Source organism: Cetorhinus maximus, chromosome 9 (assembly GCF_964194155.1).
Source record: "Cetorhinus maximus chromosome 9, sCetMax3.hap1.1, whole genome shotgun sequence".
Classification (NCBI taxonomy): Eukaryota; Metazoa; Chordata; class Chondrichthyes; order Lamniformes; family Cetorhinidae; genus Cetorhinus; species Cetorhinus maximus.
In genome coordinates this window covers 56,185,435-56,208,385 of record NC_135887.1, presented here as the reverse complement: position 1 = coordinate 56,208,385, position 22,951 = coordinate 56,185,435, and the positions used below count along the sequence as shown (strand labels likewise).

General features: G+C 47.7%; 1 protein-coding gene across 1 annotated transcript in view; it reads right to left on the bottom strand.

The window, feature by feature from the left end:
* Positions 1-362: 362 nt before the first annotated feature.
* Positions 363-22,951, bottom strand: part of LOC144684673 (myosin regulatory light chain 2B, cardiac muscle isoform-like) — a 33,565-nt gene continuing 10,976 nt past the window's right edge. The window contains exons 5-7 of the mRNA XM_078548764.1: positions 17,356-17,434; positions 6,600-6,648; positions 363-722 (exon numbers count right to left, since the gene is read on the bottom strand). Of these exons, the coding sequence (XP_078404890.1) occupies positions 618-722; positions 6,600-6,648; positions 17,356-17,434 (233 nt within the window). The 3' untranslated portion in view covers positions 363-617. The remainder of the gene's footprint in view (positions 723-6,599; positions 6,649-17,355; positions 17,435-22,951) is intronic.

Sequence of the window (22,951 nt, the reverse complement as noted above, 5' to 3'; positions counted from 1 at the left end):
CCTAGAAGGACAAGGGCAGCAGATACATGGAAACACCACCCTCTGAGCCACTCACCATCCTGACTTGGAAATATATCACCGTTCTTTCACTGTCGCTGGGTCAAAATCCTGGAACTCCCTCCCTAACAGCACTGTGGGTGCACCTACACCACATGGACTGCAGCGGTTCAAGAAGGCATCTCACCACCACCTTCTCAAGCACAATTAGGAATGGGCAATAAATGTTGAACTTGCCAGCGACCTTCGTATCCCATGAACAATTAAAGTAAAAATCAGTCAACTTAATTAGATTGAAGTAAAATATGTAGCAATCTGTTATGGTAACAGGTACAACAGTTAATAAGTTAATGATCACAATGATGCTCATAAAGAACATTTATTTACAGCTGAGTCAAAGTCCTGATCAGGGAAAAATTCTATTGCAACAAATATTTTGCATAATCAGAACAGTACGTTAACATCAGGATGTTGGAAGTTAATGTTCGAAGGTTTGTGAAGACATTGGCAGTGATTCCGCAAGTTACATGTGAACTGCATCACTCCCGATCATTCCCATCACCAGGCAGGAAGAATCACATCACACTCCATGGTAACCTTCATCCTGAGGGTGAGTTTCGTCATTCCTGATCCTTCTCTTCACCGTGTGTGATAACATAGCACAGGTTTTTATAGTCGAGATTACCAGAAACATCAGGAGGGAAGGCAGAAAACATCTGCTCGCACTAGAGATACAAAAGTGAAAAGGAGAGCATGATATTCACACTAATCACAGGCTGAACCACTAGAACATTAGCTAGGTCACTGAAATTGAAACCTTCCAAGTCCAATGTGGCTTAGAATTAATTTTACCAGGTGGAGATTCACAATTGAATCTTGTATCATGAACTCACTACATCAGTGCCTCATTGTCATTCTGCCCATCAAATCCAGCTCATCACAGAGCAATCCAGTCAACCACACCCCCCATTCTATCCCTATAGCCCTGCAAGTTTATTTCCCTCAAGTGCCCATTCAATTTCCTTTTGAAATTATTGATCATCTCCGCTTCCACCACCTCGTAGGCAGAGTTCCAGGTCATTACCACTCGCTGCTTAAAAATTGCTCTTCACATCCCTCCAGCATCTCTTACCCAAAACCTTAAATCTGTGTCCCCTACTCCAATGGGAACAGCTTTTCCTTGTCTACCTTATCTAAACTTGCCATAAAGTTGTACACTTCTATCAAAGACAGCAAAGTCGGATACTGCAAAAGCTATGGGCCCTGACAACATTCCGGCAATAGTACTGAAGACTTGTGCTCCAGAACTTGCCGTGCCCCTAGCCAAGCTGTTCCAGTACAGCTACAACACTGGCATCTACCCAGCTATGTGGAAAATTGCCCAAGTATGTCCTGTACACAAAAGCAGGACAAGTCCAACCCGACCAATTAACACCCCATCAGCCTACTCTCCATCAACAGTGCTACCAAACAGTACTTGCTTCTTAGGGGAGGCAGTGGAATAGTGGTATTGTCACTGGACAATTAGTATTCCAGGGACCCAGGATCACCTGGGGACTAGATTTCAAATCCCACCATGGCAGATGGTGAAATTTGAATTTTTAAAAAAAATCTGGAATTCAAAGTCTGATGATGACCAAGAAATCATTGCTGATTGTTGTAAAAGTCCATCTGATTCACTAATCCTCTTTAGGGAAGGAAATGTGCTGCCTTTACCTGGTCTGGCCTACAGACCTACAGCAATGTGGTTGACTCTTAAAAATGCCATCTGAACAAGTGCAATTAAGGATAAATGTCAGTCTAGCCAGTGATGCCCACATCCCAGGAATGAATATTTAAAAAAAACTGCTCACTGACGCTCAGTTTGGGTTCTGCCATTCAGCTCCTGATCTCAAACACAGACAAAAGAACTGAACTCCTGAGGTGAGAGTGACTGCCCTTGACAATAAGGCAGCATTTGACTGAGCATCAAGGAGCCCTAGCAAAACTGGAATCAGGGGGAAAACTCCCCACTGGTTGGAGTCATACCTAGCACTAAGGAAGGTAGTTGTTGGAGGTCAATCATCTCAGCTCCAGGACATCACTGCAGGAGTTCCTCAGGGTAGCGTCCTCGGCCCAACCATCTTCAGCTGCTTCATCAATGACCTTCCTTCCATCAAGCCTATGTCTTTATCGATCGAGGCATAGATTACAAAAGTAGGGAGGTCATGTTGGAGTTGTATGGAACCTTGGTGAGGCCACAGCTGGAGTACTGTGTGCAGTTCTGGTCGCCACATTATAGGAAGGATGTGATTGCACTGGAGGGGGTGCAGAGGAGATTCACCAGGATGTTGCCTGGGATGAAACATTTAAGTTATGAAGAGAGGTTGGATAGACTTGGGTTGTTTTCGTTGGAGCAGAGAAGACTGAGGGGCGACCTGATCGAGATGTACAAGATTATGAGGGGCATGGACAGGGTGGATAGGGAGCAGCTGTTCCCCTTAGTTGAAGGGTCAGTCACAAGGGGGCGTAAGCTCAAGGTGAGGGGCAGGAGGTTTAGGGGGGATGTGAGGAAAAACGTTTTTACCCAGAGGGTGGTGACGGTCTGGAATGCACTGCCTGGGAGGGCGGTGGAGGCAGGTTGCCTCACATCCTTTAAAAAATACCTGGATAAGCACTTGGCACGTCGTAACATTCAAGGCTATGGGCCAAGTACTGGTAAATGGGATTAGGTAGGTAGGTCAGGCGTTTCTCACGTGTCGGTGCAGACTCGATGGGCCGAAGGGCCTCTTCTGCACTGTGTGATTCTGTGATTCTGTGACCATAAGGTCAGAAGTGGGGATGTTCACAGATAATTGCACAATGTTCAGCACTATTCATGACTCCTCAGATACTAAATCAGTCTATGTCCAAATGCAGTGAGACCTGGACAATATCCAGGCTTGGGCTGACAGATAGCAAGAAACATTCATGCCACACAAGTGTCAGGCAATGGCCATCTCCAACAAGAGAAAATCTAATCATTTCCCCTTGACATTCAATGGTATTACCATTGCTGAATCCCTCACTATGAACATCCTGTGGGTTACCATTGACCAGAAACTGAACTGGACTAGCCATATAAATACTGTGGCTACAAGAGCAGGTCAGAGGCTAAGAATCTTGCGATGAGTAACTCACCTCCTGACTCCCCAAAGTTTGTCTATCATCTACAAGACACAAGTTCAGGAGTGTGATGGAATACTCTACACTTGCCTGGATGAGTGCAGGTCCAACAACACTCAAGAAACTTGACACCATCCAGGCCAAAGCAACCCACTTGATTGGCACCACATCCACAAACATTCACTCCTTCCACCACCGACACACAGTAGCAGCAGTGTGTTTACCATCTACAAGATGCACTGCAGAAACTCACCAAGGCTCCTTAGACAGCACCTTCCAAATCCATGACCACTACCATCTAGAAGGACAAGGGCAGCAGGTGCATGGGAACACCACCACCTGGAAGTTCCCTTCCAAGCTACTCACCATCCCAACTTGAAAATATATCGCCGTTCCTTCACTGTGGCAGGGTCAAAATCCTGGAACTCCCTCCCTAACAGCACTGTGGATGTAAATACACCACATGGACAGCAGCAGTTCAAGAAGACAGCTCACCATCACCTTCTCAAGGGCAATTAGGGTGGGCAATAAATGCTGGTCCAGCCAGCAACGCCCATATCACGTGAATGAATGAAAAAAAAATTCCTCTCAATCTCCTTTGCTCCAAGGAGAACAACCACAGCTTCTTGAATAAGCTCTGACCTCTGAATAAAATCCCTCAGTGCTGGAACCAGGTAAAGTCTCCATTTATTGTCCATCCCTAAGTGCCCTTGAGAAAGTGATGGTTAGCCACCTTCTTGAATACAACTGGGTCGCTTGCTCAGTATTTCAGAGGGCAGTTAAGAGTCTATCACATTGCTGAAGGTCTTGACCCTCCCATCTTTCCTAAAGTGTGGTGACCAGAACTGCACACAATACTCTAGCTGGGGAACCAGAGCTTTATAAAGATTCAGCATAACTTCCTTACTTCTGTACTCAATGCCTCTATTTATGAAGCCAAAATCCCATATGCTTTGGTAACCATCCACTCAATATGTCCTGTCACCTTCAAGGATCTGTGCGCATGCAGCCCCAGGTCCCTCTGTTCCTGCGCACTCTTTAGAACTGGGCCAATAAGTCTATATTGCCTCTCCCTATCCTGTCTGCCAAAATGCATCACCTCACACTTCTCTGTATTACATTCCATCTGCCACTTCTCTGCCCATTCTGCTGGCCTATTCCCGTTGCAGTCGATTGGTATCATCCTCACTGTCTGCCACAGGTCAAATTATGTGGCAGACTGTGAAGATGAGAGTATATGATAATAATGAGAGATGAGAGTATATAACGATAATGAGAGATGACAGTATATTGCGCTGGGTAAATTAAGGGTGGCACCAACCCTGGTCAAACACCTTGCCCAAAACAGATTGGCCTAGAGGTTCTATCAACCCATGTGCCAAAATGGGGCACACCTGATATTGGGTGGCAGGGCCTCTGTTAAAATCGACAGTGAACTTGGGGAAGGAGTGATTGCAGGAGGGGTTGATTGGGGGGGAGGGGGATGATTAGAGGAGTGGGGTGATTGAGGGAGGGGGATGAGGTGATGAGGGATGATTGGGGAGGATGGGTGATTGGGGAGCGAGGGGTGATTGGGGGAGGAGGGGTGGTGATTGGGGATGGGGGATGGGGAGGGTGTGATTGCAGGAGGGGGATGCTTGGGGAAGGGGGTTGATTGGGGAAGGAATGATTGGGGAAGGGGGTGATTGGGGGATGGGGGTGATTGTGGGAGAGGGTGATTGGGGAAGGGGGTAATTGGGGGAGGGGTGTGATTGGGGGAGGGGTGTGATTGGGGGAAGGTTGTGATTGGGGAAGGGGTGGGATTGGGGGAGGGGTGTGATTGGGGGACGGATGTGATTGGGGGGTGAGGGGTGATTGGGGGATGAGAGGTGTTTGGGGGAGGGGTGTGATTGGGGGAGGGGTTTGATTGGGGGAGAGGTGTGATTGGGGGATGAGGTGTGATTGGGGGAGGGGTGTAATTGGGGGAGGGGTGTGATTGGGGGAGGGGTGTGATTGTGGGAGGGGTGTGATTGGGGGAGGGGTGTGATTGGGGGATGAGGGGTGATTGGGGGATGAGGGGTGATTGGGGGATGAGGGGTGATTGGGGGATGAGGGGTGATTGGGAGATGAGGGGTGTGATTGGGGGATGAGGGGTGATTGGGGAGGGGGCAGGAGGGATGATTTGGGGATGGGGGTGTTGCAGAAAGGGGTTACTGGGGAAGGGGGTAATTGGGGGAGGGCTGTGATTGGGGGATGAGGGGTGTCGGGGAGGGGGGTGATTGGGGGACAGGGTGTGTTGCAGGAGGGGGTGATTGTGGGAGGGGCGATTGGGAAAGTGGGTGATTGGGGAAGGGGAGTGATTGGGGGAGGTTTGATTGACAGAAGGGGTGATTGTGAGAGGGGTTGCTTGGGGGAGGGATGACTTCGTGGTGGCTGGTACAGCCTGGAGTTTCAATGTGGGGTCAGATGGAGGACTCTTTCTCCTACCAGCTCCACATTCAGCTGCTCCACTGGTTAGGCCAAATGTAAACATGGATTTCCTGAATGCAGACTGCCAAGTGCCTGCTGTGTTCAGGGCAATCCAACTTTACAAAGAGGGCCTCAGACAGGAGTTAGGCCCCTTATTTCCATACGAACTAACCCCTGGCCCCTGATTGTCCTTTTTTGATCTACACCAAAATGGCAGGCTTCATGTCCGCCATCTTGGAGGCTTAGACACTCTGAAACCTGAGTGAGGAGCCATCAAATTTCTAAACCATTAACTTCTATCATCAGGAAATGTGCATGAGCATGAACTGACCCCAACTCTCCAATCTGACTCCCTTGCTGTATCAGGAGGAGAGACAGGGAATCGGTGTAGGAGCAGTTGTGTTATTTGTGCTATATCAGTTCTTACTTTGTTATCAAACTGTGAGATGACCTGATTGCCAATCGAAGAGGGTTGATTGTTGCCAGTCCTTGGTCACTTAATGTTATACTGTTAGTGGTTTTGTCTGGGAATTGGGTTGTAACTGAATAATTTCATTTAATATAAAACCCTCACAGCCCTCATCAAGAATCTTATCCAAAGAAGTGAAATGACTGAGGATTGACTAAAATTCTGATGTAGTTACTGCCCAGTGATTCTCTGAGTAGGTATTCGGCAATCAGCGACATGAGGAGACAATAATGCTGCTTTGATCACTGCTGATGTTTGCCTTTCCAATGACACTGCTGCATCACTCACTGAGCTCACTCCACAGGATTCAGTTCACAGGAACTTTTAATCCTTTGGAGCTGCTGCTGAATGGCAGAAGGGAAAGTGGTCAGAGTTTCAATCAAAAAGGCCACAGTTAGGGAGTGTTCAGGTCAATAAATGATACCAGTAGAAGGGATGCCTCATTGTAAATTTTGCTGTAAATTTAGAAAATGTAGATGATAATGTACAATGACCAGTGCTATGACCAAAATAAACCTGAGCAACAACATTAAATCATTACCTCTTCTACATTAAATCTGTCAGCTTGGGTCATCAGCATAGTCTTGATGCTGAAACAGAAAAGAGATATGTTAGAATAAATGGATGGACAGATAGAAGGATGGATGGATAGACAGGTGGATAGATGAACGGATAGACGGATGGATAGATGGACACAGGGATGGACAGATAGACAGATGGATGGACGGATGGACAGATGGTTGAATGGATGGACGGGCAGATGGTTAGGTGTTGAATGACAATCCATATTCCACAATTTTAGAGCTGTTGAATATCTGTAAAGAAACAAGGCATCTGGAATGAGCTAGAGAATACCAGATCACCAGAACTGTGCTTGAAGGGATTTAGAGAGTGGTTTTAAAGAGTTTTTGACAAAATTGAAAGCCCCCCACATGTTAACAACCTTCTAATACATTTCTGAGTGATCCTGGTTACAACATAGAATTCATGAAAGTACCTTTAGAACTTTCTCTTTTCCATATTTCCCACATGGTCATTTTCCATTAGATCAGAAAAAGCTGTGTAGCATTGCTCGGTAACAGTAACAACTGCTGAGCCGCTTTCCTCATGGCTAGATTTTTTACACTCCTCCGGGCCCGAGCCCTCACACTCCCCCAGGCCCGAGCACTCACACTCCCCCAGGCCTGAGCCCTCACACTCCCCCAGGCCTGAGCCCTCACACTCCCCCGGGCCCGAGCCCTCACACTCCCCTGGGCCCGAGCCCTCACACTCCCCCAGGCCCGAGCACTCACACTCCCCCGGGCCCGAGCACTCACACTCCCCCGGGCCCGAGCACTCACACCCCTCCGGGCCCGAGCACTCACACCCCTCCGGGCCCGAGCCCTCACACTCCCCCGGGCCCGAGCCCTCACACTCCCCCGGGCCCGAGCACTCACACCCCTCCGGGCCCGAGCACTCACACCCCTCCGGGCCCGAGCCCTCACACTCCCCCGGGCCCGAGCCCTCACACTCCCCCGGGCCCGAGCTCTCACACTCCCCTGGCCCGAGCCCTCACACTCCCCCGGCCCCGACCCTCACACTCCTCTGGGCCCGAGCCCGCACACTTGTCCATCCCGAGCCCTCACACTCCTCCAGGCCCGAGCCCTCACACTCCCCCGGGCCCTCACACTCCCCCAGGCCCGAGCCCTCACACTCCCCCAGGCCCGAGCCCTCACACTCGTCCGTCCCGAGCCCTCACGCTCCTCCAGGCCAGAGCCCTCACGCTCCTCCAGGCCAGAGCCCTCTTGCTTATCTTGACCAGATCCAACTCAATCCTCTTGGCCAGATACTCCCTGAACTTCTTGGTTAGATTCCTCTCACTCCACTTAACCAGGTCCCTCCCAATAATCTTGGCCAGATCTTTCCAGCTCCTTTTGGCTAGATCCTCCTTGACTGGATCCCTCTCACTCCTCTTGGCAGATACCTCATGATCCTCTTAACCAGATCCATCCACCTCCTCTTGGCCAGATCCCTTATGTTCCTCTTGGCCTGATCCCTCATACATCTTCTTGGCCAAATCCTTCCTGCTCCTCTTGGTCAAATCTAACCAGTTCATTACCTCTTACCTTCTTCTTGGCCACTTTATTTCACCCAGTTAGGCAGGATAGTTTCACAGAGTAATGATCACCAGTAAAATAAATCTGGCCTGAATTCCAGTCAGGGTAGAACTGGCACACCTTCCACCTCCTCCGCCCATATTTTGTCAGGAAGTTCAGGGATCACCTAGTAATTCCACCTTTTACATTAACACAGCCAAGACCTGGCACAGATCCATTCCTAGGCTTTAGGAAGTCCCAAGACTCCCCTAAACAAAGCTAGCTGTAGAATTATTAAATCATACAGCATAGAGAGAGAAGCCATTCAGCACATTGTACCTGTGCCAGCTCTTTGATTAATTAATCATTCCCATAGCAGTACAGTAACCTTCAAACTGATGGCTGCTTTTTGCAACTTCCTGAAAATATTTCCTCCTTTTTGCCTTCTGGCCTTTCCGGGCAGGGATTTAAGTACTGAAGGCACTGTTAACTGTACATTAGCTGAATTTAATTGTTTGCAGATGGTGGACATTATCTGGGGGTTTGTGTGCACCTCAGTGTAAAGACAGAGACTGAAAATATGATTGTTGCATTAGGAAGCATACGCTTGTACTGTGTAAAGCTGTAAATAAAAGCGTTAAAGATTGGCCCCAGTTTTATCTTTCACCAATTGGCTTTCTGGGGTATAACATGGTAGCAGAGAATGGTCACCTAAAGATAAAGATTGGAAATTAAGAAAAATTGTTTCAAACAGAAGACTGCAATCCTGGGGGCAGAAAGCAAGTGTAAATTGTTGGGGTGTCATTATCCTCCGATGTTCTTGGAGTCTGAACCTTATGACCAGTGGAAGAATGAAGTGGAATTGTGGGCACGGGTTACATCCCCATGAAAGAGGAAACGAGGTGTGGCCTTGGCATTGTCACCTCCCAAAAGATGTAAAATCAGAGGTGCAATCTTTTGTGAGCTGAATGCTGGTCAATTAGATACTGATGAATGTTTGGAACTTCTATTAGAATTCTTGGATGAGATTTACAAGGGAGATGATTTGTTAATCTCAATGAGATCTGATTAGATTTTGGTAGATTTTGGGAAACAGCTGGTCAAACTATGGAAGAATGTATCATAGACTTTGACGATTATGTAAAAGATTAAACATTTTAATTTGGGGATCCCTGGATCAGTTCTAGTATTCTAATTGCTGGATTGTGCTAACATGTCTGTTGGGACTGGCTACAGGTTCTAACTGGTGTCTGGTCCTCTAAGAGGGAGGTCCTGGTGAATCAGGTGGCTATTGCCTTAAAAACAATTCCTGGGGTAACAGTCATTCCCTTTAGCCATCTTGAAACAAATGGGACATTCTGTGGTGACACAAAGAATCATTACCAGATTTCAAAATTGTTCAAATACTGAATACAGGCGTCAATACATTGTAAGGATTGAAGACATTAGAGAATGATGATGAAAGTACCTTTAGCAGATCTGACTATTACAGCAGAAGACAGAAATGGACCAGGAATAATAGAATGTCCAAGGAACAGTTAATAGGTGCTTCAGGTGTGATTCAAAGTATTATTATGCAACAAACTGCCCAAAATGAAGAAGCAAGGACCTCACAATGACATATTGAAGCAAAAAACCATAGAATCATAGAATTGTTACAGCAATGAATGAGGCCATTCGATCCACCGTGTCTGTGCCAGCCAGCTCTCTGTGAAAACAATTTACTTAATGCCACTCCTCTGCCTATATCCTTGTAGCCCTGCAAACATTTCTTCTCCAGATAATAATCCAATTCCCTCTTAAATGCCTTGATTGACCCTGCCCCTGCCACACTCTCAGGCAGTGCATTCCAGATCCTAACCACTTGCTGCATAAAAAAGTTTTCCTCATGTCGCCATTGCTTCTTTTGCCAATTATTTATATCTGTGACTTCTGGTTCTTGATCCTTCCACCAATGGGAACAGTTTCTCCCTATCGACTCTGTCCATATTTCTCACGATTTTAAAAACCTTTATCAAATCTCCTCTCAGCCTTCTCTTCTCCAAGGAAATCAGTCCTAACTTCTCCTATCTATCTATGTAACTGAAGTTCTTCATCCCTGGAACCATTCTCCTGAATCTTTTCTGCACCCTGTCTAATGCCTCACATCCTTCCTAAAGTGAGGCACCCAGAACTGGACACAATACTCCAGCTGAGGCCAAACAAGTGTTTTTATACAGGTTTAACGTAATGTCCTTGCTTTTGTACTTTATGCCACTATTTACAAAGCCCAGGATACTGTATGCTATATTAACTGCACTCTCAACCTGTCCTACCACCTTCAATAATTTGTGCACATATACACCCAGGTCCCTTTGCTCCTGCAACCCAGTTAGAATTCTATTCTTTCTTCTATAATGTCTCTCCATATTCTTCCTACCAAAATTAATCACTTCACACTTCTCTACATTAAATTTCATCTACCACTTCTCCATCCATTCCACCAACCTGTCTCTGTCCTTCAGAAGTTCTGCACTATCTTCCTCACAATTCACAATACTTCCGAGTTTCATGTCATTTGCAAATTTTGAAATTGTGCCCTATACACCAAGGTCTAGGTCATTAATATATATCAGGAAGAGCAAGAGTCCTAACAACGATCCCTGGGGAGCTCCATTGTAAACCTTCCTCCAGTCTGAAAAACTATTCACGAATGCTCACCATTTCCTGCCACCCAGCCAATTTCAAATCCATGTTGCTACTGTCTCTTTTATTTCATGAGCTCTAACTTTGCTCACAAGTCTGTTGTGCACATTGTATCGAATGCCTTTTGGAAGTCCATGTACACCACATCAACAGCATTACCCTCATCAACCTACTCTGTTACCTCTTCAAAAAACTCCAGCAAGTTAGTTAAACATGATTTTCCCTTAATAAATCCATCCTGGCCTTCCTTAATTAATGTACATTTACCCAAGTGACTTAATTTTGTCCTGAATTATTGTTTCTAAAAGCTTTCCCATCAACCAGATTAAACTAACCAGCCTGTGGTTGCTGGGTTTACCCTTACACTCTTCTTTGAACAAGGGTGTAACATTTGCAATTCTCCCATCCTCTGGTGCCACTCCCATGTCTAAGGAGGACTGGAATATGATAGCCAGTGCCTTCACAATTTCCACCCTTACTTCCCTTAGTATCCTCGGATATACCTGATCTGGCCGTGGTGACTTAGCAACTTTAAGTTTAGACAGCCTATCCAGTAGTTCCTCCTTACTGATTTCAAACCACCAAGTGTCTTGACTGTCTTCTATTTCACCATGGTCTGGACAGCCTCTCCTTCCTTGGTAACTTACTTAGACTTTGTTCCTCTGGTCTCATGCGGGATAATGGGCAGCAAGACTCCGCCCCCTTCCCCAGTCCATCGCAATCTCTTTCACTCCAGCCCAGCTGGTGTCCCACTCTTGAAGGTCCTCCTTAAATGTAGCTCACCAGGTCTTCTTTGGCCGGCCCCATCTTCTCCTTCCTTCTGGTGGGGCGTCTGGGAGGTGAAGGACATGTCCTGCCAATCTCGGTCGTCTCTTCATCACAATGTCCTGCAGGTGCCTCTGACCAGTCTTCTGCAGCACTTCTCCATTTTTGATGATGTCTCTTCATGTGATGCCCAGGATCTTACATAGGCAGCATTGGTGAAAGACATCCAACTTATGTGAACCTTTGCTGTTCTCTTCCATGTCTCGCTGGCACAGATTGCAGTTGGCATTGCATATGGACACGTAGAGTCGCAGCTTCATGGCCATGTTGATGGTGTTGGCTGCCCAGACTGTGTGGAGTCGCTGGAAGACTGATGTTACTTTGTCTTGTGTGGGCATCGGTCTCCCTGGAGATGTTGATTCCTCGTTAAGGGGAGTGGTTGACATCCTTGATGTTCTGTTACCTGATGATGATGGGAGGGGCTTGTTGCTGTCCAATCATCATTGTCTTCCTTGGTAAAGACAGATACAAAGTAAGACCTAATATCTCAGCCATGCCTCCTGCTTCCATGCAGAAATCCTGTAATTGACCCCACTCCTCCTTTCACCACTCTTTTATTACTTACATGCCTGTACAAGATTTTGGGATTCACTTTAATGTTGGCTGCCAGTCTCCTCTCATACTCTCTCTTTGCTTCTCTTATCCATTTTTTAAATTCCCCTCTGAACTTTCTATGTTGATCCTGGTTCTCAATTGTAGTATCCACCTGTCATCTGTCGCCCATGGAACTCTGGATTTGTTTTCTCTTCCTCTCCCCCTCTTGGGAATGTACCTTGACTGTATACAAAGTATTTCTTCTTTAAAAGCTGCCCATTGTTGTGTTACAGCTTTTCCTGCCAATCTTCCAGTTAGACAAGTATTTATGGTATCAAAGAGAAAAAAAGAATCAAATTGTCTTAAAGTCCCAAAGACAATTTGCTCCCCGACTTGTCAAAGGTTAAAAATCTGGCAAAATGATGCAGGTGTTGATGATGAAGAGTGTTTGAGGCTCATTGGAGGGATTAATGAGAAGTGTGAAATCTATAAAAGCTATTGGAGGGCACCAGCATGTCCTCTTGTAAGCTTTCCATTAGCATGTGACTTTAATGTCATGGATCTAAACGTATGGGATATGAATGTCTTCATTCTATATTTTGTAGACCTGGCAACCAGATTTAGTCTTTTCTACTATGAATACATAGGCACAGGTTCTCATCCCGGGTCGGCTTCGCAGAGTTGGGAGATTTCCCTGCTCAACAAGCCAGACATAGAAACATGCCCCGCTGGTTGGAGTTTTGCTTTTGGGGAGTTGGAGGGGGAGGGCAGGGATTGGGTGGGGTGGCAGTGGGCTGAAACAGGAGTAGGGACAGGTGATCCCAGAACAATGGCAGAAGCTGTCGGTCCCAGAGGCAGGCTGGGTGCAAGGCCTGGCTCTCTGCCCTGGCACTGTGTTTAAATAAGTAAAAAATAATAAAACAAAAGAATCCCTCCAGCCCTCAGCCGCCATACACTCCCTATGCCTCATCCACGCCAACCTATGCCAACCCATGCTCCCCACCCATGTCCTCTCACACACCTTTGCCAACTTAGTGTCTGTCTACCCAACCTTCATTGTCTTTATACCCTCTGTGCCAACTTAGTGTCCCTCTACCCACCCCCCAGTGCCCCTTACCCCATGCCAACTCATGCCAATGCATGCCCCACAACCACATTCCTTTGCCTTTACCCCCTCCATGCAATCTCACCCAGTATCCTTGGACAGTTCCTTGACAGGTTTGACACTTCCTAGATAGCTTTGAACAGTTTTAACACTGGATGGACAGGTTTGACAAGATTGACAGCTGGACAGCTCTTTAATAATGTGACCCCATCTCTTTAACAGTTCCTTGACAGTTGGACAGTTCCTTAGTAAATGGACAGTTCCTTGACAGCTGGACAGTTCCAATGATTTTGTGCGTAAAAAGTGGATAATTATGTTCACTTATAACAATCCCAAAGGGTGCCTTACCTCTCCCAAAGGTGTCCCAGTAGCCTATTCAAAGGGGTACCCTGGCTATCCAAATGAATCCACCAAGTTCAGACCTCCTCTTACCTGTTCTGATCTGTATACTCTGGGTTCCACACTCCTGTTCTTCCAAAGTCCCACTTCGGTGGAGGCAGCTGGTGACTTAAATGGTCCGCTGCCTCTGCGAATCACACATGCGTGAACCCGGCCTGACTCCAGTCCCACCCCCGTGAATATCAAAATGCTTGGACTTAGAATTTTTGGCCATTTCTGGGATTTTCTCCACAATGGAGAGGTTCTCCACCATGGCAAAAATCCGGGCCATAGTCAGGAAAAAAGTGCTGAATGTAGACAAAACCATGGAGAAATGAAGAGAGGCTGGATTGAGGACAGCAGTGAGGTTTCTGAATGAAAATAGAGGGGAATTTTCCAATGACGTGTGAAAATACAAACATCATGATCATGAACATTATACCTGATAGACCTTTCAGCAATGGACTCTGTGAAAGGAATCACATGGTGATCGATGAAACGCTGCATAAAATCTTAGCAGATTAGTCAAACTCCAAGTTGACAACTGCACTGGCATGGGCGGTTCAAGCAAAGAATTCACTTCAGATGGATGGAGTAAATAGTCCCTAGGAATTTATGGACAAAATCCCAAATTGCTCTCTATGCTGTGTGATGATCTCCTGCTCTAGATGGGATTTGATAAAGTGCCACATCAGAGGTTATTGCGTAAAATAAAAGCTCATGGTGTAGGGGGTAACATATTGGCATGGATAGAAGATTGGCTGGCTAACAGGAAGCAGAGAGTTGGCATAAATGGGTCTTTTTCAGGTTGGCAAGATGTAACGAGTGGTGTGCCACAGGGATCAGTGCTGGGACCTCAACTGTTACAATTTATATAAATGACTTGGATGAAGGGATGGATGGGATTGTTGCCAAATTTGCTGATGACACAAAGATAGGTAGAAAAGTAAATTGTGAAGAGGACATAAGGAGGCTACAAAAATATATAGATAGTTTTAGTGAGTGGGCAAAGATCTGACAGATGGGGAAAATGTGAAATTGTCTATTTTGGCAGGAAGAATAAAAGAGAAGCTTATTATCTAAATGTTGAGAGATTGCAGAGCTCCGAGGTGCAGCGGGATCTTCCAGAACTAGGAGGCACTGTTTTAAAATTAGGGGTCGCCCTTTTAGGACAGAGATGAGGAGAATTTTTTTCTCTGAGGGTTGTGCGACTTTGGAACACTCTGCCTCAGATGATGGTGGAGGCGGGGTCACTGAATACTTAATGGCACAGGTAGATAGATTCTTGTTAGGCAAGGGAATCAAAAGTTATCAGGGTTAGATGGGAATGTGGAATTCGAAACACAGAAGATCAGCCATGATCTTATTGAATGGCGGAGCAGGCTCGAGGGGCTGAATAGTCTACTCCTGTTCCTATTTCTTATGTGCTTATGATCTGGGTGTCTTAGTGCATGAATCGCAAAAGTTTAGTATGTAGGTACAGCAAGTAATTAGGAGAGTTAACAGAATGTTATCATTTATTTGAGGGAAATTGAATACAAAAGTAGGGAGGTTATGCTTCAGTCATACCAAGCACTAGTGAGACCACATCTGGAGTACTGTGTACAGTACCTTATCTCCTTCTTATAAAGAAAGGTGTAAATGCATTAGAAGCAGTTCAGAGAGGTTTACCAGACTAATACCTGGAATGGGTGGGTTGTCTTATGAGGAAAGGTTGGACAGACTAGACTTGTATCCACTGGAGCTTAGAATATTAAGAGGCAACTTGATTGAAATATATAAGATCCTGAGGGGTCTTGACAGGGTGGATGTGGAGAGGATGTTTCCTCTTGTGGGAGAATCTAGAACTCCGTCACTGTTTAAAAATAAGTGTCACCCAATTAGACAGAGAAGAAGAAAATATTTTTCTTTCACAGGGTTGTGAGACTTTGGAATTCTCTTCCTCAAAAGGTGAGCGAGGCAGAGTCTTTGAATATTTTTAAGGTAAAACTAGATAGATTCTTGATTAACAAGAGGGTGAAAGGTTATCGGGGGTAGACAGAATGTGGAGTTGAGGTTACTTTCAGATCAGCCATGATCTTACTGAATAGCAGAACCTGTTCCTAATTCATATGTTTGCATGTAACACAGGTTCACAGAGGGAGACACAGGACCACACAGAGGGAGACACAGGACCACACAGAGCGAGACACAGGACCACACAGAGCGAGACACAGGACCACACAGAGCGAGACACAGGACCACACAGAGCGAGACACAGGACCACACAGAGCGAGACACAGGATCACACAGAGCGAGACACAGGACCACACAGAGGGGGACACAGGACCACACAGAGGGAGACACAGGACCACACAGAGGGAGACACAGGACCACACAGAGGGAAACACAGGACCACACAGAGCGAGACACAGGACCACACAGAGGGGGACACAGGACCACACAGAGGGAGACACAGGACCACACAGAGGGAGACACAGGACCACATAGAGGGAAACACAGGACCACACAGAGGGAAACACAGGACCACACAGAGGCAGACACAGGACCACACAGAGGCAGACACAGGACCACACAGAGCGAGACACAGGATCACACAGAGGGAGACACAGGATCACACAGAGGGAGACACAGGACCACACAGAGGGAGACACAGGACCACACAGAGGGGGACACAGGACCACACAGAGGGAGACACAGGACCACACAGAGGGAGACACAGGACCACACAGAGCGAGACACAGGACCACACAGAGCGAGACACAGGACCACACAGAGGGGGACACAGGACCACACAGAGGGGGACACAGGACCACACAGAGGGGGACACAGGACCATAAAGAGGGAGACACAGGACCACACAGAGGGAGACACAGGACCACACAGAGCGAGACACAGGACCACACAGAGCGAGACACAGGACCACACAGAGGGGGACACAGGACCATAAAGAGGAAGACACAGGACCACACAGAGGGAGACACAGGACCACACAGAGCGAGACACAGGACCACACAGAGGGGGACACAGGACCATAAAGAGGGAGACACAGGACCACACAGAGCGAGACACAGGACCACACAGAGCGAGACACAGGAGCACACAGAGGGAAACACCGGAGCACACAGAGGGAGACACAGGACCACACAGAGCGAGACACAGGACCACACAGAGGGAGACACAGGATCACACAGAGCGAGACACAGGACCACACAGAGCGAGACACAGGACCACACAGAGGGAAACACCGGAGCACACAAAGGGAGACACGGGACCACACAGAGGGAAACACGGGACCACACAGAGGGAAACACGGGACCACACAGAGGGAAACACGGGACCACACAGAGGGCAACACGGGACCACACAGAGGGAAACACAGGACCACACAGAGGGAAACACAGGACCACACAGAGGGAAACACAGGACCACATAGAGGGAAACACAGGACCACACAGAGGGAAACACAGGACCACACAGAGGGAAACACAGGACCACACAGAGGGAAACACAGGACCACACAGAGGGAAACACAGAACTCCATAGAAAAAGAGGATTACGCTGAGGAATAAAGATGTTTGTAGAGAAAGTAAAAAACGTTAATATTCTGGAGACTTTGATTATATGGTGTGGATAATCCCCTCTGTTTTCATCTACATCAAGCAGAAAGAACAGAATGTTTATTTTATACTTACTAGTCTGCTTTGATATATCCGTTGGCGTCTGGGTCAAAAATCTTGAAAGCATTTAGAATTGTTTCTTCAGGGTCAGCACCTGGAGAAAACCACAGGAACCAATAGATCACTCACTGTTATGTTTGGGTGTCAGGGTACTAAATGTAATGTTGTGGTTATTACTTACTTTTGGCTTAAATTTGAATATTGTTTTCATGCTTCCCTCTACATGAGATCATTCACTTACAAGTATTCAGTGGTATTCCAAATTGAGAGAATTAGGAGAGGTATCCAATGGCATGGATGAATTGCCCATTTTGCAGATGCATTTGAAAATGAAGAGAAATGTAACAAAGTGATGACCTTCACTTGAACAAAGTGGAAGCTACACTTAAAGCTCTGGATGAAGCCATCCCTGTTTCCCACTGCATGGGGTGAGAAAGCATCACACTGCTGCTCTGGGCCAATAACCCCGAAGGCACCAAGTAAGGTCAAGAATTCTGTGTGGGAACAATCATGGGCACATGATAGAAACATAGAAATTTTACAGCACAGGAGGCCATTCGACCCATTCTGTGTGTGCTAGCCAAAAAATGAACCAACCCAATCCCACTTTCCAGCTCTTATTATTTTTGCCAAAATGTATCTGTAGATGGTTTTATTTTAACACTACTTCTCAAAGTCTTCCTCACTCTCCCACATCATATCCCATTCTCCAGTTGAGATAGTATCCAGCTGAATTCCCATCATACTTTTAATGAGTTTGTTGTCTATCTAGTAATGAGGATCTGCTGTGGAGTACACTGAGTGACTCCTTGGGCGGAATCATTCCAGATTTGCACTAAGTGCGGTAGTGGGCGGGAAAAAGGACATTTCACCCACTGGCCGCAATGGTGACTTATCGCGCCACATCGTCCCAATCCTGCCTCATTAATCATGCATTCCTGGGAAACACGCCAGGTCAATGGCAGAATGGCCTCTCATTCACCTGTCCTGCCATGACAGTAAACTGGTCACCATATTTAAAGGCTGCCCCTGCACAGAGCTAGCACTCTTCAAAGGACAGGAAGCTGTGAGCTGATGGCTGCCAAATGGAGGAAACATGCTGCCCCCAGATTTAGGGATGCCTCCCTCGAGTGCCTACTGGATGTAGTGGAGGCCCCCCACGATGTCCTCTACCCCCGCTCTGGGCAAAGACCAGCAAGCAAAGTCACCTCCCAGCACGGGAGGTGGTGGCAGCAGTGGTCAGCGCCAATGCCCTGCAAAAGAGGACAGCCACCCAGTGCCGCAAGGGGATCAATGGTCTCATCCGTTCCACCAGGGCAACTCATTCTTCTCATCACTCTCAACTCACACACTCACAAACCCATCACACATCCACAGAGACCTCACACCTCAAGGGACAACACCACTGACTCTCACACACACCCTCACATCTTTCTCAGGCTCATATCCTCTCGAGCTCACATCCTCATCCTGTCCATGGCTCCACTCACCACACAAACATTCCATCGAGTGCCATGTGTCCTGCCCACACACTCCCTCCATCTGTTTTCATGCAGGAGACGCTGACACAAATCAGCAGAGAGAAGTCCCAGACTGTGGGTGGAGTGGCCCACATTAGGCCCCTCACTCACTTTGAGGAGTGTGCCATTGCGCTGACGGGTGAGGACATGGACTGTACCAGCAGCGACAGTGAGGTCAATGGCAAACACCCACCTGAGGATCCTGCACCACATCATCCCTCTCTCAACACAACTGGTACTGCTCCCTCTCCTGTTTTAGACTCTGCTGCCATGCACTAATTATCTCTATTTCGGTTCACAGGGAGCTCTGCCAAGTGACCGACATCCTCAGCCAGCCAGTCCCTCAGCTCCATCCACATCCTCACCTCCAGCCAAGAGGACACCTCCTCCATTGAAGAGCTGGAAATAAGCAGCTGGAAGACCAGTTACAGCGCTTACCCACACCCTCCACCAGCGCAGAGACACACACCTCGGTGGGACCTAGATCTAGAGCAGACTCAGGTTCACAATCTGGTGGTGACCGCACGGACACGTGTTCGCAGCAGGAGGAGGCAGGTTCATGTGAATTCCGGGCACTCGGAGGACTGCTGGGGAAGAGGCACCTGTGACGTCCGAGTCAGATGATGAGCCTCTGGATTCGGCCTTCCAACTCAGAAGGCGGGGGAACATCACACAGAGCTGTTGGAAGCCCTCAACAGAGTTGCACGAGTCAGAGGAGTGCGTCCGCCTGCTCTCTGATGAACTGGTGCCCACATGTACGTGTATGGAGGTCTCCATGGGGAGGACGGCGGACACCATGCAGACCCTGGTCCAACAGAACGTGGAGATATGCGCAGACCTGCACTCCATTGTGGGAACCATGGGTAAGTTCCTGCAGTGGCAACGCGAGAGAAAAACGGGAAACCTCGACATCCCTCCAGGTGCTCCTTCCCCTCAAGGAGTCAGGCCGAAGCCCTCAAGCACCTGAAGGGAGGAGCAGCAGATGGACACCCCTGGGTCATCCGCTCAGGAATCTCAGATGCTGTCCACTCCCTCCAAGTCCTCTTTGCCAGTGACCTCCTCAACCTCATCCTCTGTCACTGCAGAGGGAGTAACCGGCCCACAGGAGGACCACCAAAGCAAACCGGGGCCCCCAAGGCCTCAGCTCTCCGGAGGACCCACATCGAAACATCAGAGGCAACAGGGCCAACCATTGCACAGGCTGTCTCCACCCCTGCTGCAGATGTCAGGGTAGCACCTAGAAGCCTAAGGCCTAGAAAATGTAAGAATTTCTGATCACAAATGGCTGCACGGGTGAACACAATTTGTTACTTAATAATCTGAAAATATATTTACTCTCATTGAATAATGTGTAATGGTGTCTTTCAGCTTCATTGACAGACATCATGAGTCCTCCCCCTACATCCCCCCCATCCTCCCTCCCCCCCCCCCACCTCCCCCTTCACCTCCCCCCACCACTAGCAGTTCAGTTGCACGTAGCTGGCCCACGGGTGATTCTGGAGGGAGGGGTGTGTGTTTGGCAGGGTCTTTCGGAGCCTCGTGCAATCACACTCCCACAGACGCGGATCCTTCCCGCATTACACTCATCTCACTGTCCCGAGCATTTTCAATGCTGCCTGCTGGGGTTCTCGTTCAATTGTCCATCTGAGCTGCATCTCCGCCCACCCACTGATCACACTCCCATGCAGCACCTGTTCCCACCCAGCACGAGGCTCCGCTCACTTTCGATTTTAGAAACATGGTCGTAGGCAGATTTTGGCTCAATTCCCCATCCTTTCCCCTCCCCCAGTCACCCATGTCCCTTCCCCTATCACCCCTCTGGCATCACCTTCCACCTCCCCATTGTCATCTTCCAACCAGAACCCTTTTCTTTCCAGGATGTCCAGGTGAATGTGCACGTTCCCTAGCTTCCTGGGAATCCCAATCCCATCCACACGGACCACCCCAACTGTCTCCTTCCCACCCCGAGGGTCCGTATCTGCCTCTGAATCCCACCAGCCACCCTCGCTGCCCCTTCTACCGCTACTGTCGCACCCTCAGCCTCCCACCCTATCGGCTCACTCTGCCCTCGGTCATTCTGACCATTCCATCCTACCACACCCACCCTCAGTTCGCTCCCCAGGAGGCAGTCATTGAATACACAGACTCCTCCCTTGCACATTCACCTGGACACCCTCCTACACCCCTCTGAACGCCTTCCCTTACACCTTCCTCACCCCCCCCCCACCTTAAACCTACCTTCCCAGTTGCTGCATTCTCCCCATCATACCCTCTTCCCTCTGTGCTTGTTTCCTCCCCCAAATCCCTGGTACACCTTCCCCTCCCAGTCAAACCTATACCTTCCTCTCCACCCCCTCGACAATCATCTGTAGCAGACCACGGCCAAGACACTGATGACCCGAAGCAGACCCTCAATGGTGACCTCCCACCTTCCATGAGCTGCATCGTGGTGGAGCCATGTCCATGAGAATCCACCCAGCAGGTGATGCACGTGTTCCTCCAGGGTCCAGTAGCTGCTGGGCTCTAGCATCTTCTGCTCTCCGGACGTCCGCGATGTGAGCAAGGCCCTGACGGAAAGTCCCGACTTTTGCACGTTACGCTTGTCAAAATGTTTTCTGCACTAATGTTTTCCCACCAACATGGGTGGTGAATTTGACATGGGGGGGATGATTCTGGCAAGCAGGTGTATTACAAATGGAGGTTGCCAACGTGCAGTGGTGGGAATGCAGCCATTGATGGGCGGAGCAGACATTTGCAAACGTGTTTCAGAATGGCATGAAACTGATTTCTGGCCTTCCCACCATATTGTCCGCTCACACCCATCCTGACTCCTGACGCCTGACACCAGCGGGCACGGAAAATTCTAACCCTTGTCTGTCAGGACATAACTGCCCATTGCTCATTTGCCCTATTCCTCTCCAATGTCAATTTTCCACCAAAATTCCTCCATTTTCACAAATAAAATATTTGATAAAATACTCATCACTCACCTGAATAAGTGCAGACACAAGAAAGTTGACAATATCCAGGAGAAAGCAGTCCACTTGCTGAGCGCCCTGCCACTGAAGTCAATTTCTAATCCCACACCACATACACTGCAGCTGCCAGTATGAACAAGATGCACTGCAGCAAAACCTAGGAAGTTATTCCCTCACCAAATACAGCAGTTCACATAGTATTGGGCAGACTTTCCCTCCCCAGTAATCTCTAACACTGAGAAGGACAAAGGCAGCATCATCATGGGAACACCTCCAGGTTCCCCTCCAAGTCACACAGCAACCTGACCTGTACATATATCATTGTTCCTTCATCATCGCTGAGTCAAAGTCCTGCAATTCTCTATTGAACAGCACTGTGGCAGTCCCATCACCTTGTGGCCTGCAGTGACCCAAGGAGAAATCCCATCACAGCTTTCTCGAGGTAACTAGGAATGGGAAATAAATGTGGTCTTGTCAACATTACCCATCCAGGAAACCAAGAAAGAAATAAACTCAATGAGAGCAGGTTGAATTGATGTCACAAGTGTGCAATTTGTTTGTAAACTGGTGATTACCTCTAAAGATATTGAAGTATTATGTGATTCTCATGTAGAAACACTTTGGTTTGATACTGCGATAAAGAGGAGCTGGTCAAAATATAAGCCAGGCTGATTCTTCAATCAAAGCCATTATTCAAGAATAGAATCCATGTTCAGATATTCATCCATCAGCAGTTTGATCTCCTTAGCATGTAGCCTTTTTTACAGAATTCACCCTGAAAACATTTGGCTTCATAAATTAGTTTCTGGGAAAACAGGTTGTGCCTGACAAATCCTGACTGACTTTCCTGAGGAGGTAACAAGGAGAGGCAATGAGGACGGCACAGTTAATGTAGTCCACATGGATTTAAGCAAGGCTTTTGACAAGATCCAGCATGGCAGACTGATTTGAAAAGTAAAAGCTCATGTAAAGTAAAGCTCATAAAAAGTAAAAGAGCAAATGTCAAGTTGGATCCAAAATTAGCTCCAGTTGTTTTCTTTGAAGCAGAGGCAGGTTGATTGTTCATTTTATTCCTTTGATCATCTTACCCAGAGATATTTATCCCAAAAGCCT